The 15,389-nt window shown below is 39.6% G+C and overlaps 2 protein-coding genes across 2 annotated transcripts; one reads left to right on the top strand and one right to left on the bottom strand.

Annotated features, from left to right (window-relative positions):
- Positions 1-196: 196 nt before the first annotated feature.
- On the top strand, positions 197-6,951 carry LOC115371149 (MOB-like protein phocein). The gene is made up of 8 exons (XM_030068327.1): positions 197-335; positions 1,288-1,350; positions 2,449-2,549; positions 2,783-2,825; positions 3,831-3,917; positions 5,260-5,339; positions 5,517-5,628; positions 5,766-6,951. Exons 1-8 carry the CDS (start codon positions 276-278, stop codon positions 5,895-5,897), a joined length of 678 nt encoding a protein of 225 aa, XP_029924187.1. The 5' UTR covers positions 197-275; the 3' UTR covers positions 5,898-6,951.
- A 448-nt stretch (positions 6,952-7,399) lies between these two features.
- Positions 7,400-14,105, bottom strand: LOC115375724 (protein boule-like). The gene is made up of 9 exons (XM_030075255.1): positions 14,037-14,105; positions 12,774-12,902; positions 12,580-12,671; positions 11,668-11,722; positions 11,470-11,545; positions 11,086-11,246; positions 9,288-9,359; positions 8,859-9,021; positions 7,400-8,429 (listed from the first exon to the last, which is right to left on the bottom strand). Coding segments are annotated over exons 1-9 (777 nt in total). The 5' UTR covers positions 14,064-14,105; the 3' UTR covers positions 7,400-8,427.
- Positions 14,106-15,389: the final 1,284 nt, after the last annotated feature.

The following is a 15,389-nucleotide window of genomic DNA, read 5'->3' as shown; positions in this document are numbered from 1 at the left end:
CAGTAAAATAAAACCATCCAACTCAGACATACAGGACTTGGATTTGTTTCTTTTGGGAAAGAGTGCCTTGCATAAATCCGACAAATGTACTGTAACAGCAACGTATTGTTCCAAATTTGTTATACTGTATGTTTTCCTGACACTGTACACTCCGGTACAGAGGGTGGCGGTATACGTCGGTTGGCGATCCTCTGTTGAACACAAAGAAGAGGAAGAAGAAGAAGGCGCACTGGAACTCACAGACTAGTGCGCCCGGAATCCGGATTTTGGGCGAGATGGTCATGGCGGAGGGCACTGCCGTTTTGAGGAGGAATCGACCGGGAACTAAAGCCAAGGTGGGCTGTTTTAAGTTATTACTGTTCACATCTGCCAGCTGTGGTTTGTCCAGATGATTTCAATCAAAGTAGCAAGCGAGTTGAGACGTTACCTGGCTTCTTGGATCCATTATAGCCGTACGGTCCTGCGGTTTTACGTCATCTGTCAGGAACCGATTGCCTGGTGTTCCGCTAAACTCCATTCAGAAATATGGCAAGTATAGGATGCTGGTCTTATGGGTAAATAAGCACACCTCGTAGAAACTTACATAAATCAGTTACAGTTAATTAACACATACTTCAATTCGGCATGCATCCAATCCACCTATCAGCACTAAGGAAATTCAAATTTAAACTTTTGTAACTCGCCCGTTAGTCTCCCTCCGCCAAATAACGCTCAACTGCGGTGAAACGGAGCTAGCTTCTTCCAAGTGTGAAATTGTATTGAATTAATAGAATTATGGTGGGTTACATATACGCCGAATTTACCAGAAAACCCACTTAACTCAGAAAATGACTTAATTCGTGTTCTACGAGGTGTGTAATAGCTAATTTTACGTTTTCCCGTATGGCTACAATTTTTTTTGACGGACATGTCGCTCCATTCAAGGTACTAGCAGAACCGAGGTACGGCGCTTGGCATATTCTAACGTTACAGTGTAAGTTAGGGCCAAAATAGCTTTGTTAACATAAAGTAAGACTTAAAATAAAAGTTACACTGTCTAAGTCTGGTGGTTATATGGCTATATGTGGCCAATAGCAGACATTAGCTCGGTGGCTCCTTGGTGCAGCTGTCATTTGGTGTCAGCTGAGCCGCTACGTTAGCTAGCTCAGTTAATGACAAGTGCAGCAGAGCAGAGGCTGACCTGTGGCTGTGAGAGCTAACCGTGTGTGTGTGTGTGTGTGTGTGTGTGTGTGTGTGTGTGTGTGTGTGTGTGTGTGTGTGTGTGTGTGTGTGTGTGTGTGGCTTCAGGACTTCTACAACTGGCCTGACGAGTCATTTGAGGACATGGACAGTACCCTGGCCGTTCAGCAGGTGAGATAAGCTAACCTCACAGTTAGCATAAACATGAGGAACATCATCCTGCCAGCTTTACTTTGGCTCAGCATGTGATGAAAGACAGGCTGCAGTGTTACTACAGCCCCTTTATTTTGTTTACAATAATTCTTGTTCATAATCGTCATCAGATAAGCTGTGGGTTATATTCTGTAGCCCACCCTGTACTGCTGTAAAAGAAGCACGACACTGAGATAACACCGAGTGCGATATGTAATAGACACGTTAGTAAATGTTCAGTATTTGTTCCAACAATTTTAACAATAATCAATCAAAGTTACATCAATCAAAGTTGTGACAGTTTGTGACTGCATGTAAAGGGTCCAAAAAAAAAACCCAAAAAACCCTGAATTGACCTGGATAGAAAAAAAATCCACCTTTTTGAACCCATCCCACCAGTTGTTATTACTATTATTTGTAGTATTAAATGAATTCCTCTGAGTTTTGTGTGAAGTCTCTCCATGGGTCACATTAGGTTCCTGAGGCATTTGTACTGCAACTGATGATTCCATTCTTTGTTGATTAATCTGCAAGTTAGTTTTTCGATTAATCATGTCATCTATAAAATGTTAAAACTAATGACAGATGACTATCATGACCATATCCCAGAGCCCAAAGTGACCTCTTCAGATTGCTTCAGAAGAAATACATATTTGTTTTGTAATGATAGAAAGCGGGCTATTCAACACACTGCTGCAACTTTGAAAACATCCCGATTTCACTCATAAGATAACTGCATTGAGACACACATCATTTACACACAAAATATCAAAAACTGCTGATATTAAAACAGGTGATTATTTGCGTGGTAAATGATGTGTTGCAGTTATATTCCACATTTAATCAATTTTTGTTCCTGCACTCATGCAGAAAGATGACAGGCATGCAGAAGGTGTACATTAGCAAGTAATCCTTAACATTTGTGAAGGCATAACCAGCAAAACGATTAAGATTAAAATGACTAATCTATTATCAGAATTTTCTGCTGATGGACTGATTGTTTCAGCTCCACTGGATATGCTGCTGGTGGTCACGGCCCTGTGGTACTGTCATTTTTAGTGTGTGTTTGTCTCTCAGTATATCCAGCAGAACATTCGGTCAGACTGTGCCAACATTGAGAAGATTTTAGAGCCTCCTGAGGGGCAGGATGAGGGCGTCTGGAAGTATGAACACCTCAGGTAGCCACTCCTGAAAGGACCTTGGTTGAATTAACTGTGCAACAATTGTGCAAAATTTCCAAATCTGATCAGATTACATACATTTTGTAGCAGTGACATTTTGACATGCAATATTGTAATAGCATGTTAGAAATGGGACTTGCATGTAACTTCTCACCATGTAAACAAAATAATATCCAAGAATAGTATGTAATTCTTCTTGTTTTCTTTATTTCTCTGTGTCTCTTCTTTAGGCAGTTTTGTTTAGAGCTGAACGGCCTGGCTGTCAAATTGCAGGTATGCCTCTTCAGTGTCATTTTGCACTCTTCTGCAACCATCATTAGCCTCTTTCCCACAGTCTGGTTGAATTATTCGGAGCTCAGAGAGTAACTGTTCACATCCTCTGCAAATGCAGAATAACTTAGTTACTTTCACTGCATCCAGCTCTTGATCGTACATTTCGTCAGCCAACAGAATTAAATGCGACAGCTGCCACATTACATGTACAGGATTCCATCGCTGAACAGCTGCGTCACTCCTGTCCTCACCCAAGTTTTTCTTAGGGATGTTGTAATCCTAATTTGAGCAGTATGACAGATGGAAAAAGAAATCAGAATTGTTGAGGCGTCTGGAGCGGGGTGACGCAGCAGCGGGTAACTGTTCCGCCTGATGTTTCCCGAATTCTAATTGAAAATGACCCCACAAACGTCAGCTGAAAATCATGTGACCGAGGTATACGTGACGTTGGAAAAAATGATCCTAAAATGTTTCCCAAGATAGAGGTTTGCTGACTTTAACACCTGCAATCATTTTGTAAGAATATTGAATCAGTGGATTTGAAGTAGTACAAAAAGTACTAGTACTACTAGATTAATATTGCTTGGTTGACATAGAGAACTAATGGTGGACTTTTCTGGTGAATTGGACATTGGCAACTCAGTGTCATCCACCTCCAACATTGATGCAATTTGTCATTTTGATATGTATTACTGTAATGAAGTTTCAAGGATGAATTTTAATATTGTGTGGACTAAATGCCATTGACAAGAATGAAATGTTGGGAGAAACACTGCAGAGTTTGAAGTTTTGTAATGTTCCAAGAAAATGATTAACTGTAAAGAAACTCTATATCAGCTATACAGAAATACAGGTATCATGGCCACCGTTTAAAAACCCATAATCTTCAAACCTCAGTGATTTTTTTTTTTAATGACTGTTTCTTTTATTGTACTGCGTCCATCATGGACCTCTGATAGCTAGCGGATGTGTTTGTGAGTCACTTGCTGCTGTATCTGTCTCTAGGGAGAGTGCTTTGCAGACATATGCACCCAGATGACTGCCACTGAGCAGTGGATCTTCCTCTGTGCAGCTCACAAGACTCCTAAAGAGGTACGTTCAACAACAATTCATTATGGAAGGGTCATGCAGACCAAATACCTGAATCGTCATTCAAGGGATTTATCTGTTAACACTCTTTGCCCTGCTGGGAGGCTGTGGGTCTACACTGCTGATTACCTTCATGTTGCCTGGACGATGAAACCTGGCATTTTTGGTGATCTCATGACTTATTCTCAAGTGCCACCAGCAGGCTATTTTTTTTTTTTTTTATCTCATACACTGATTTCTCCAAAACATTTTTTTTTTTGCATTTCCATGGAAGTTGGTGTTAACTTTGCTGTTGGCTATATGATGATACTTATCAACTCTGGTGCCTCCATCAGCTGTCCTGTAGCTCCACCAGCTGGCCTGCTGGTTGTAACAGTTGTTATGCAGATTCCTGTTGGCTAGAGGATGAAAACTGGCATTGTGGATGACCCCATGAACTTCTGTGTAATGCCAGCAGGCCCAGTGGGGCATTTACGTTAAAAATAACATGTCAATAGTGTGATGTTCTATTAACATAACTTATTAATAGAGTAGAACTATGCAGGACTTAAATAGCTGAGTAAGCCCCCATCCGGCAGCCTATAAGACTTCTGGTGTTATTAATTCCACCTTTTTTGTTGTTTTGCCCTCAACTTCCAATAGCTAAGTCCGGTTATATCAGATTTCAAGAAGAGTAAAAGCCAATCAGTGGAAGGTGGTATGGCTCAAGAAAATACAAGAAAATACAGCCAGTGTGTCTATAATTGAGGAAGATAGACCTCAATAAAGTATCATGATATCATTTATAATACACTTCAGACTCCCAGCTGAAAAAACTGCGGCCCTCATTGCTGACATGATTTGTGGATATGGCTGAAGACTCAAACATTAGTTTAGGCCGCACTGAATAGCTGACCATGGGAACATTGACTTGTGCACATTCTTACACAGTAGGATAAGTGGTATCTGGAAAAGCTGAGCTTTGTCTGTGATCATGTTCATATCTGCATTATTCCTGTCTCAGTTACAACATAGGTTACTGTAAGCAGTCCTTTTTCACAGCAGCCATTTGAACATGAAATAGCAGGTAAACACAGGTGTTACTAATAACATTGATTAAGGCTCTAGCCGCGGTCCTGCTGCTGTTGTTCATGCTGACTCACTGGAACAGAACCTGAATTAATATCATCAGTAACACCTGGGTTTACCTGCTATTTCATGTCAAAATGCTTGCTGTGAAAAAGAACTGTTAGCATGTGATAGTGGTACTGCAGATTCATGTTGGTTAGATTTAATTTTTTCCCAGTCTTATATTCTTACATTTGAATTTATTTTATGTTTTTTTTTTTTTTTTTTTTTTTTTCAGTGTCCAGCCATCGACTACACCAGACACACTTTGGACGGAGCTGCTTGTCTCCTCAACAGTAACAAGTATTTCCCCAGCAGGTGAAAACAGATCTCTCCACCATAAACCTAACAGCCCCCTTTCCATTAAATCTCCTGCTTTTACCAGTGGATCATAGTGTATCAATAATAGTAGCAACCATGTCATATAATCATCATGATATCATTCAGCTTTGTGTCTGTGGATCTTAGCTGAAGCTGTGGTGTCTTGTTCCACAGGGTGAGCATTAAAGAATCCTCAGTAGCTAAGCTGGGCTCCGTGTGCCGGCGGATCTATCGGATATTCTCCCATGCATATTTCCACCACCGCCAAATCTTTGACAAATATGAGGTAGAGAAATGATCAGTTTTTTAGATTTGTTTTTCTATGGAACATCAGTATTTAATGCAGTTGTTGCCAATTAACATGACACAGCCAGCTGATTTCATGTGATGAACTGTTGCATACATGTTTTTCTCCCTGCCCAGAATGAGACGTTCTTGTGCCATCGCTTCACTCGCTTTGTGATGAAGTACAACCTGATGTCAAAGGACAATCTGATAGTTCCCATCATGGAGGATGAAACGCAGAACGAGCCGGAGGCAGACAGTGAAGCCTGAGGATGGACACTCACACCCTTGGGGCTTATATTCTTTGGAAAAAAAAAAAATATATATATATCTGGTTTTAGGGTTGGTTTGTGTACTTGGGTGCCAGAGGGCAGTGCTTTCCACATGGGGCCAGAAAGGTCAGACCACCACAGGAACAGAATTGGGAATTTTACTTAATTTGACCAGCAGCAAACCTCACCAATTTGCAGTTGTAACCACAATAAGATAAATATTAACTATTCTGTAGCTACAGTTTGACCTGGGCTCCAAGCCTTGCACTCATCTATCCAGCCTCTTAAAATTAATCTTGGTCAGGGTCATGGGAGCGGTGAGTCTGCTCAAATCAAACCTGAAAAAAATAAAAAAGATAGTATTTGCTCTTGTACAATTTTGAGAATTGGCTGAAAAATTGCTGATTAAGTATTCTTCCCACATTTTCAGATTATGTAATGAAATTCGTGTCAGACATTGTTTTGCATTTATCCAAACGTTTTGCACCCTATTCTCATACTGGTCTTACCTTCTACCCCATATTGAAGGACATCAGACCAGTTAAGAAACACATGCTTTAAAAGCACATGTCTTGGTGTGATAGTAAATTATAGTTTGTTAGTGGAACCAAGAAGTGTAAGTCCTTTGAAAGCTCTCTCTGGCCTTGATGTCTCATTTGAAAGGTTTTCCTGTCTGGCCTGCTCGCTGGTTCACACACAGCTGTGAGCAGGTTTCGTCTTATCACACACACACTTGATATTTGTTACAGTCAGAGTCTCTGAACACTTCCTTGCTCTTGTACATGACAAAATGGGTTGGAACAGCTAGTGCAGTAGCAGGGCAGGCCCTCTTTAATGTGGCTTATACATAACAAAAGTAATTTATTGTTCTCATTTATTGTGAATGATTAATGCCAACCACTCAGCATTGCCTTGGGTTTTCAAAAACCTAATTGTTTCTGGATTTATATATTCATGTTTGATAAAAAATGATTCACTCAATGTATTTTCTGTAGTATGTCCCTGGTGGATTAGCATTCACATTTTATAAATAAAATATATTGTATATTTGCCACCTTGTGTCAAGCTGAGTTCAGTGCTGACGTTCCTTTGGAGTTTATTACTAATCAAGCTCAACTAGAACCAGTGGGATTTTCCTTTATATAAAGGAAAAATCATTCATTTCTGTTTCTTTATCTATGCTTCAAAATATACTCTGTAGTCAGAAACTCATAAATTTATAAAATAACTAGCAATTTAAGTGCAGTACCAAATACAGTGTGTACACACTTCACTGGGAAACACTGGGAACAAGAGGGAAAGCAAGACTTTTATACAAACTGATCTGATTGGAAAAGAGGACACACCTGGAGAAAGGGAGCGACACAAGGCAGGGGACTCGTTAACAAGGAGGACACAGGGAACATACAGAAAGGAGCAAAATTTATTTTCATAACTTTCATGAAAACATTGCACCAGAACATTGTGCTTGACGGTACCACAAAACAAATGAACAGGGTGCTCATGCAGTATTAGCTATGTAAAGTAAAATGAGTACATATTACTTTCCCATTAAACCTAAACAAATGACCAGACAGCAATTTTAAATAACATGTTTAGGTCATGTGTTTTGCACACAGCCTGAGACAAAAAGCCCTGAGTTTTAGTGAAGAGACAAATTTATGGGACACATGAGATGCTAACAGTGACATAACCTGTACAAACCACTTTCAAGATAAGACTAAAAATGAACAATCAAATTGTTGCATACACAATTATGAGCCATCAAAGCACCGCAAAGTGTTTCTCTGTAGAGTCTGGCAGGATTTACATAAATGCTCACAAAATAACATGAGAACAAGAAACAGTCAAAACACTGAACAAATATTAAAGGGAAAATCACAAATTAAAACATACTTGTTTAAAACAATAAAATATCCAGTAAATAGAAAAAATATATAACTGCCAAACAAGTGTGACTCATTCAATATGGGGAAAACATCCCAGTTTTGTAATATCTTTGAACTCAACATAATTTAAATGGGCACGAAATTAATTTGAGATTCTTTACCTTTAGCAAAGAGTTTTAAAAAAGCAATGGCATAGGACTGAAAGAAAGTATTAAGTCAAAATACAAAACCTTCAACTGGCACATAGGAGATACCCTTGAAGGTGATACATTTGTGAATATTAAATTCAGGTGTAGCGTATTTGCCCATCACTGCCCTCTACTTGACACAATATTTTACAATGCAAAAGTGACACATCCAGTGATAAAACTGTACTGTTACAGATAAAAGAGTTGATATATGTAAGTGTTAAATCCTTGGCAGAGGACTTGATGGAGAACAGGTGGATGAATGGAGAGGAGCTGCTGCTGGTGTGTGAGTGGTTATTCCCTGGTAAAAGCTGTGGGGAGTTCTCGCCTACTAGACATAGGGCATGGACGGCTCTGCTGGATGGAGGCTTGTGCACAGCTGTTGTCTTGGCGGTTGGTGCAGCAATGCTACTTTGGCTCCATATGGGCCACTGAGGTGGACCACGTTAGATCCTGAGGAGGGAATCATCACCTTTTATGTGCAGGAATACAAAGGAATCCACAAATTTGACAAGTAAAACAGTAGCAGACTCCTAAAAGAATTTGATTAAATCAGTGATCACAGGATTATTTTCCAGTAAATGAATCTTACACTTGGAGCTGGTATCCTCAACTTGAAATCTTCCTAACTTGCTCAAAATCTATCCAAACTGAGCCATGCAATAAATTAGGAATGTCTGATTGAATGTCTGGAAGTGGACTAAAAGCCCTGAATAGGACTATTGTTATTGAGTTCTGCAATGTAATCTAGCAAAACAAGCATTGCTTCCTGCTGGTGGCGCTAGAGGGAAGCCATGGTGTCAACAAAGTATCATTATCTATCCAACATGCAACTGTCAAGTCTTACAACTACCACTGCCACTGTTACATTTTGCCTCGTACAGCTGTGCCTCTGTGTATTGTCTTCTTGATGAAACCATGGCCCCAGTGCGGAGCCTTCTGGGACAGGCACAGGAGGCTGGGCCAGGTCTCTGTTGGCGGGCTGGTACAGGTGGCCCGACGGCTGCATGTACACTACCGGGCTAGAGGCCATCGCAATCTGAACAACAGACATTGATAGTCACAGTAAAGAGAGGAAACAAAACCTCTTAAATCTCAGAATGCATATTCATAGATTTACACCAAAGAACCAGAACTGATACAGGTCTGGAGGACACTCCATTGAAGGTGGTTTGAGATGCACCAGGGGGGTTAGAGAGAGAGAGCAAACTAGTGCATACTTCCCAATCTCAGCCATCAGTTGCTTTAATCATTATGTATAGTGGAGTTGAAAATATCTATATGGGTGGAGAGGTGCTGGGGTGAGCTGACCTGGTGGTGGTGGGTTTGATGTTGGCAGACAGGCTGATGAGGGTTGGAGAGCATCACTGATGAACTAGACTGCTGGAGAAAACATTCACAGACACAATCATTAAATATAACTGTCGGTGCCAAATTAATAGGTCCAAGCAAATACCTATTGGCAAAACGGTGCAACATTCTGCTTGGTGTATCACCTCAGATGCTGCTGGGCCTTCATGCAAAGACAACATGCAAAACAGCTAGTGTATCAACCAACGACTAAAGTTACAATATCTCTATAGCAACACCTATTTTACCAAATTTCATGAAATTTTGCATGCTCCCTCAGAGTCAATACCCAAAAGTTCACACAAACTTTGTTATGAATGCACATTACGCTCACGAGTTTCTGCAGTTTTTGTAAAACAGGCCCACCCCTAACAATTGTGGCCAAACTTTTACTCAGGGCAGGAGAAAAAATGCCCCTTTGGTTCTAGAGGCATGAAGTTGCTATTGTGATGGCCAATCTGTCTTTTTATTTTACTGCCTGAGTAGTGAGAGATATTAGAAATCTATCAGTCTATCTGTACCTCTTTCTGTATAGCAGCAGTGAAGAATGAAATGAATGAAATGCACTGGCATGCACTGCATACCTCCTTCTCCCATGGCTCAAAATTTGGGGTATCATACATTATTGCACACTGATAAAAGATGAAATAAACTTGTTAACACATACTTGTAAATTTGGATGTGCTACTTTTCAACATTTTTGAATATGCAAATTGGATTTTGGGTTTAGCACTTCCACTGAAAATCATATTACTGAAGTGCAACCTTCTCCTACCCACACATAATTGTAAATATTTTATTCTATTTTGCAAGGTGGAACTTGTTGCAGCATAACAATTCCTCCTCTATCGGCAAACAAATCTATCATAAAGCAGTTCCTCCTCGCTGTATTCAGGCTCAAATAATAAGCCAGAAATATGTGGCTCTAAAAAAGCATCATGAATTAATTTTCCTCCGTGTGCGCCATGCTATCAGTGTATTCCAGTGTTTTTCAGACCTGCTTACTATGACGGCTCGCAAGCCTAAATCAATCAATCAATCAATCAATCAATCAATCAATCAATCAATCAATCAATCAATAAATAAATAAATAAGGATGGTGTAGTGCACCATGCAGTAATGGCAGCTGCTTGAGACAATGAAAAAACTGATCAGCTGTGTTTTAATCATGTACCTCCCACACTAGTATGATCGAGTTGGGGATGAAAATTGGCAAAATGTTCCTTTAACCCTCCTATCATGTTTGGGGTCAATTTGACCCCATTCAGTGTTTAATGATTAACATCATTTTTTTTGCTTCATATTTAATGAGTGTTCCTAATGTAATGGGTACCACCGGGTAAACATGAAATTCACATGATGATATGTTTTCAATGTCCTGTACACACTTTGTACGCATTGGTTATAAATAACAAAAATCTGGACTTACAAATAATATGAAGCCATTAAAACACCAAAAAGATATTTCTTTCCAATTTCAGGTCAATCAGTGAGATTTTATGGTGATTTGCACATTTTTCCATAGTGGCGTAATAGAAATACTGGATGTATAAGTGGGGAGTTTTTTTTAAAGGGCTATTTAGGTTGTCAGCAAAGAAACATAAAGTACCTGACACATAAACTTTGGTAACAATTTCAATTATAATAATTTTGTGGAGGTTTAAACTGCTGGGGTCAAATTGAGCCCAAACATAAAAGATGTTAGTAAATTTGAACATAACAGGAGGGTTAAGTGTGTGTGATGTGAGTGTGGACAGACTGGCCAGTGCGGGGCAGGAGGGTTCATTTCCGGGCTGTGGAAGTAGGCCACTCCGTTGTGGTAGGTGTAGGGGTAGCCGGACGGCGTGGTCAGGTACAGAGGCCCATAGGGCATGGGTAGGGGCGCGGCGGGGCCCGGGCTGGCCATCATCACACTGCTGGCTGGGACAAGACACAGACAACACAACGGTAAACCTGTGCTCCCACTGTGGCCAATCAGGGAAAACATGTCACTTTGTGGGAACAGAGAAACTGAAAAGAAGCAAAAACTCAGTATACTGGACTTTTATAAATGGACTAATTTAATTCAGTTTTCCCAGGCCATATGATATAGGCATTAAAATGGAATCTGCTCTTTGGTTCTAAGGCTGATTAAACCACTTACTGTGTGTGACGGCTTGTTGCCTGCGTACTGCCTGGCCAATGCTGAGCTTCATATTTTTGAAGTAAATGCCGTCAGCCTAACATGACAGTTGGAGGAGATGCAAGCCACATGCGGTGATCAGGAAGTGAGCTTCATGTGCATTGGGACTGTGAACACATTACAGCACTGCAGGATGCTTTGATGGCCTACCTTACTTGCATCATGAAGGATTTTCTGTGCATCGTCTGGGGTTTCAAAGGTGACAAACCCATATCTGATGAAACAACACCATCAAAACAGTGGCCAACAACAGTACACTGTGGCTTTACTGGGCAATTCCTAATAGGGCCCTGTGTTTTCCATTTTGTGGAGGTCACACACATTATCAGAGAATCTGTGATGTTTTGGAAGAACCGCATTACCTCAAAAACTTTTTTAATTAACAAAAATATATTCAATAAGATATCAGCAGACAGGGTTGCTGCACAATTTAAGGCTTCGTAACACCTTTTGAGAAACAAACAAAAGCAGAAAACACCAGCAAAGGTAACAGTTTTTTAAAGACCTTTTCAATGCCACGTCATAGGGAAATTATGATCCATTTAAAAACCAAAACAAAGAAACAAAACTCACAAAAAAATCATTTCTGGCTTGATTGTTATGAGAGAACATCAGAACACAAAATCTATGTAGGATCACTGCAGGCTGCTGAAGCCAAAATACACCAATCACCAAATAATCAGTGAGGCAACGGATTAAAAAACATTCAAATTTCAAAGCGTTCACAACTACTGTGAAGAACAATTCAGTGATGATTTTTTTCCCCCTTAATATGTTGACTCTGGGCAAATATACTGACAGCTGACAGAATTACAGGCATTATTAGGAGCAAAAACCTAGATTCTGTGAAAAAGTAAATTGGAGAAATAAGATTTCAGAAAGAAATCTAAGCAAATGTATGGATTATCTTAGTGTAAATATAAAGCAGGGAACTGACCCCTCAACAGCATGTTTGCTGAGTGAAATACAAAAAGGTTAAAATAATAAAATGCATAATTAATCCTAGAAGAAAGAGCTGCAAATCATAGCCAGTGCATACAGTGTTAGTGTAACGCTATGAATGTAACTCACCCTCTTGACATTCCTGAGTGATCTAGCACAATCTTCACATCTTTAACAGCACCATGCTGTGAGAAGATATGCCTCAGGTCATCCTTATTAACCTAGGAACACACACACCACACACACACTTATTTGACTGTACAGTGAAGCATTAATCACCAAGAGGCACACTGTCACAAGGACAATTTGTGGATATTTGTCACCTTGAAGTTGAACCCGCCGACAAAGATGCGGTTGGGGATGAAGCAGCTGCTGGGGTGTGTGTGTGGCATGTAGGAGCCGCTGGGGTTTTCTGGAAAAGCCGCATCAGGGGAGCGGGAGGTAGAGCCAGCCTGGGATGGACAGCAAGATACAACTTGATACAACTTGGAAATGACACGGTGGAAACAAGGCTAAAACACAGACATGGTGCCCGTCTGGGCCAGTCAGGAACAAATGTGTCACCTTGTCACACAAGGAAGTTAAAAGGGACTGACACTCAGAGGAATGTGCATGTTGTGTGCATCATGTATAAAGGCTGTATAGGCACTGATTTTAATTTATATACCCATAGTCTCTATTGAATATGTGGCAGTATTTTCAGAGCTTTTTGCTTATGTCATTCAATTCAATTCAATTGTATTTATTTATATAGCCCAGAATCACAAATTACAAATTTGTCTCAAAGGGCTTTACAGGAAATACAACATCCTCTGTCCTTAGACCCTCACATCGGATGTCATAAAGTATATATCCCATGTTACTGTATTGCAGTATCATTTATACTTTCATGCATTTGCTATTGCTATGAATAACTATTTTCTACTATTTTCTACTGCTGTTCATTGGCACACCCTTGTAGCACTGTACCATTTTTTTTTTTTTCACTTCTCATATAGCAAGGCCAAGCTATCACATCTAGTTGGTAAGTCTTACAATCACAATGAAAATTAAAAAAAAAAAAAAAAAAAAAAAAAAAGTTAGATTTTTAGTAATGAAGGTTGTTGTTTTTTTTTTTTCTTCATGTATCCCATCTCCATATTCTCACTTGGTTGGACCACTCTCCATTAAAAAAAAATCTATCAATTTCCTGCGCCTTGATTATTAGTAAATGCACTCGCTATTACCGTGTTACAACTGACTTTTCGTTAGTTTGGCATACATATCGATCGAAGACTAACACTTTACTTCTTCAATAACACATCTAGCAACAAACTCCATAATCTTTTACCAAGAAACATCCTGGTTGGCGGCAACGACTAGCTCGGGGGAAATTTGCCATTATACTCAAATAAAAAGCTTCCTATTGAAATGTGGCTGTGCCGAATTCAATAGAGTAATATCATTGGTTCATATTTTATAAGGCATGTCGTCACTGAACAAGGCTGCTTTGTATTGCCGGTTTTTAGAAAGAGTTTTGGTGGCCAGTGGAGGGTTAGCATAGCAAGTTAGACAGGCGCCGGCGGGGAAGGCGGCAGCTCACTCACCGTCGTTTGGCTCTCCAGCTCCATCATGACATTTACTGACAAAGTTACAGTGGAAAGTCTGGACACTGCTTAGTATCCAAAAAGTACTCTGGACGACTGAAGCACGAAGGTTCCCCGGTGCGCTGAGCCTCCACAACCGCCAACAGGTCGTGTTTCTAGCGGAGTAAGGAGCCCGGGAAGGCGCCGCGGCTCTCCTGCTGCACAGTCGTGGGCCCCTGCTTAAGGTGTTTGTCAAAATAAACCGCGGAGAAATGCAGCATTTATATACACTGTGCATCGTAGCAGGGATCTAAAATATTAGTCATGCAACTGTACGGGACAAATATAATATTTAGCAGACCCTCATAATGCTGGAACTCTTTTCTTTTTTTCATTCATACATCTACTTAATTGACTCCTTATTTACTCTCTTTTCTTTGGCCTCATCCAGTTATTATTTTGCAACCACAACGGTCCAGTTTTCCCAAACTCAGACCAGGGTCAAACAGCATTTTCAAATAATTTTTCAGATGTTTGGATTAGCAGAGGGGTTTTCCAGCATCAGAAAAACTATTAACATGGAATCATGCAAAATGTCAATGACAGAAAACTACTTCTGTACTGTGATACTGTGAACTTCCAGCTATATTGTTTTTTAGTCCAAACTAAAGTGAACTAAAACTGATGATAAAAAGAACATGGAAGCACTACAGAGACTGTGATGGCCCATTTATCCACGTTGTGTGGCTCCATGCATTTGACTGGACAAAATTTAGTGAAATTGCTCAAGACACTGATAAATGGATGTACTTATTAGAGGCATGTATGCAGATGTATGCAGTACTCAGTACTTTCCACAAGGTGTCACTGTTTCTCTACATTTCTCGTTTTCAGGGTAAGGTTCAGTTCAAATACTATATTCATTCATTCATTCATTATATAGAGGTGAGCATCAGAATGAGCTGACAAATTAAAGAAACAGGTATTTATAATATATATATATATATATAAATATATATATATATATATATATATATATATATATATATATATATATATATATATATATATATATATATATATATATATGATTACACAACACCTTATATAATAAAAAGTATTCATTATGTTCATCATTTGAAATGATTCACATATTAGCATGGCTTATTGTGGCAAGAAAATTATGTTTTGTTTTGTTTTTGGCGGAAAGTAAAACTATGGTTTCTGAATTTTGGTTTTACTATGGTTGCACCACTGTTTTCCTACATTATTACTATCCATTAATTATAGTTACCATGAAATAGCTTCAAAAACACAGTAGTTCTAGGGTTAGGGCAGTTTCCATAATGTGCCATAGTAAAACCATGGCAGTAC

This window comes from Myripristis murdjan, chromosome 2, assembly GCF_902150065.1.
Source record: "Myripristis murdjan chromosome 2, fMyrMur1.1, whole genome shotgun sequence".
In the NCBI taxonomy this organism is placed as follows: Eukaryota; Metazoa; Chordata; class Actinopteri; order Holocentriformes; family Holocentridae; genus Myripristis; species Myripristis murdjan.
The sequence above is the reverse complement of the archived record's forward strand: the minus strand, read 5'-3'. Positions and strand labels throughout refer to the sequence as shown.

Coding starts and splice junctions, on each gene's coding strand:
- LOC115371149 (XM_030068327.1), top strand. CDS start 276: ATGGTCATGGCGGAGGGCACTGCCGTTTTGAGGAGGAATCGACCGGGA. Junction 2,826..3,830: donor GCCTGGCTGTCAAATTGCAG/GTATGCCTCTTC, acceptor ATCTGTCTCTAG/GGAGAGTGCTTTGCAGACAT. Junction 5,629..5,765: donor AAATCTTTGACAAATATGAG/GTAGAGAAATGA, acceptor CTCCCTGCCCAG/AATGAGACGTTCTTGTGCCA.
- LOC115375724 (XM_030075255.1), bottom strand. CDS start 14,063: ATGATGGAGCTGGAGAGCCAAACGACG. Junction 12,903..14,036: donor AGCTGGAGAGCCAAACGACG/GTGAGTGAGCTG, acceptor TGTCCATCCCAG/GCTGGCTCTACCTCCCGCTC. Junction 9,360..11,085: donor CTCCTGCCCCGCACTGGCCA/GTCTGTCCACAC, acceptor TGTTTTCTCCAG/CAGTCTAGTTCATCAGTGAT.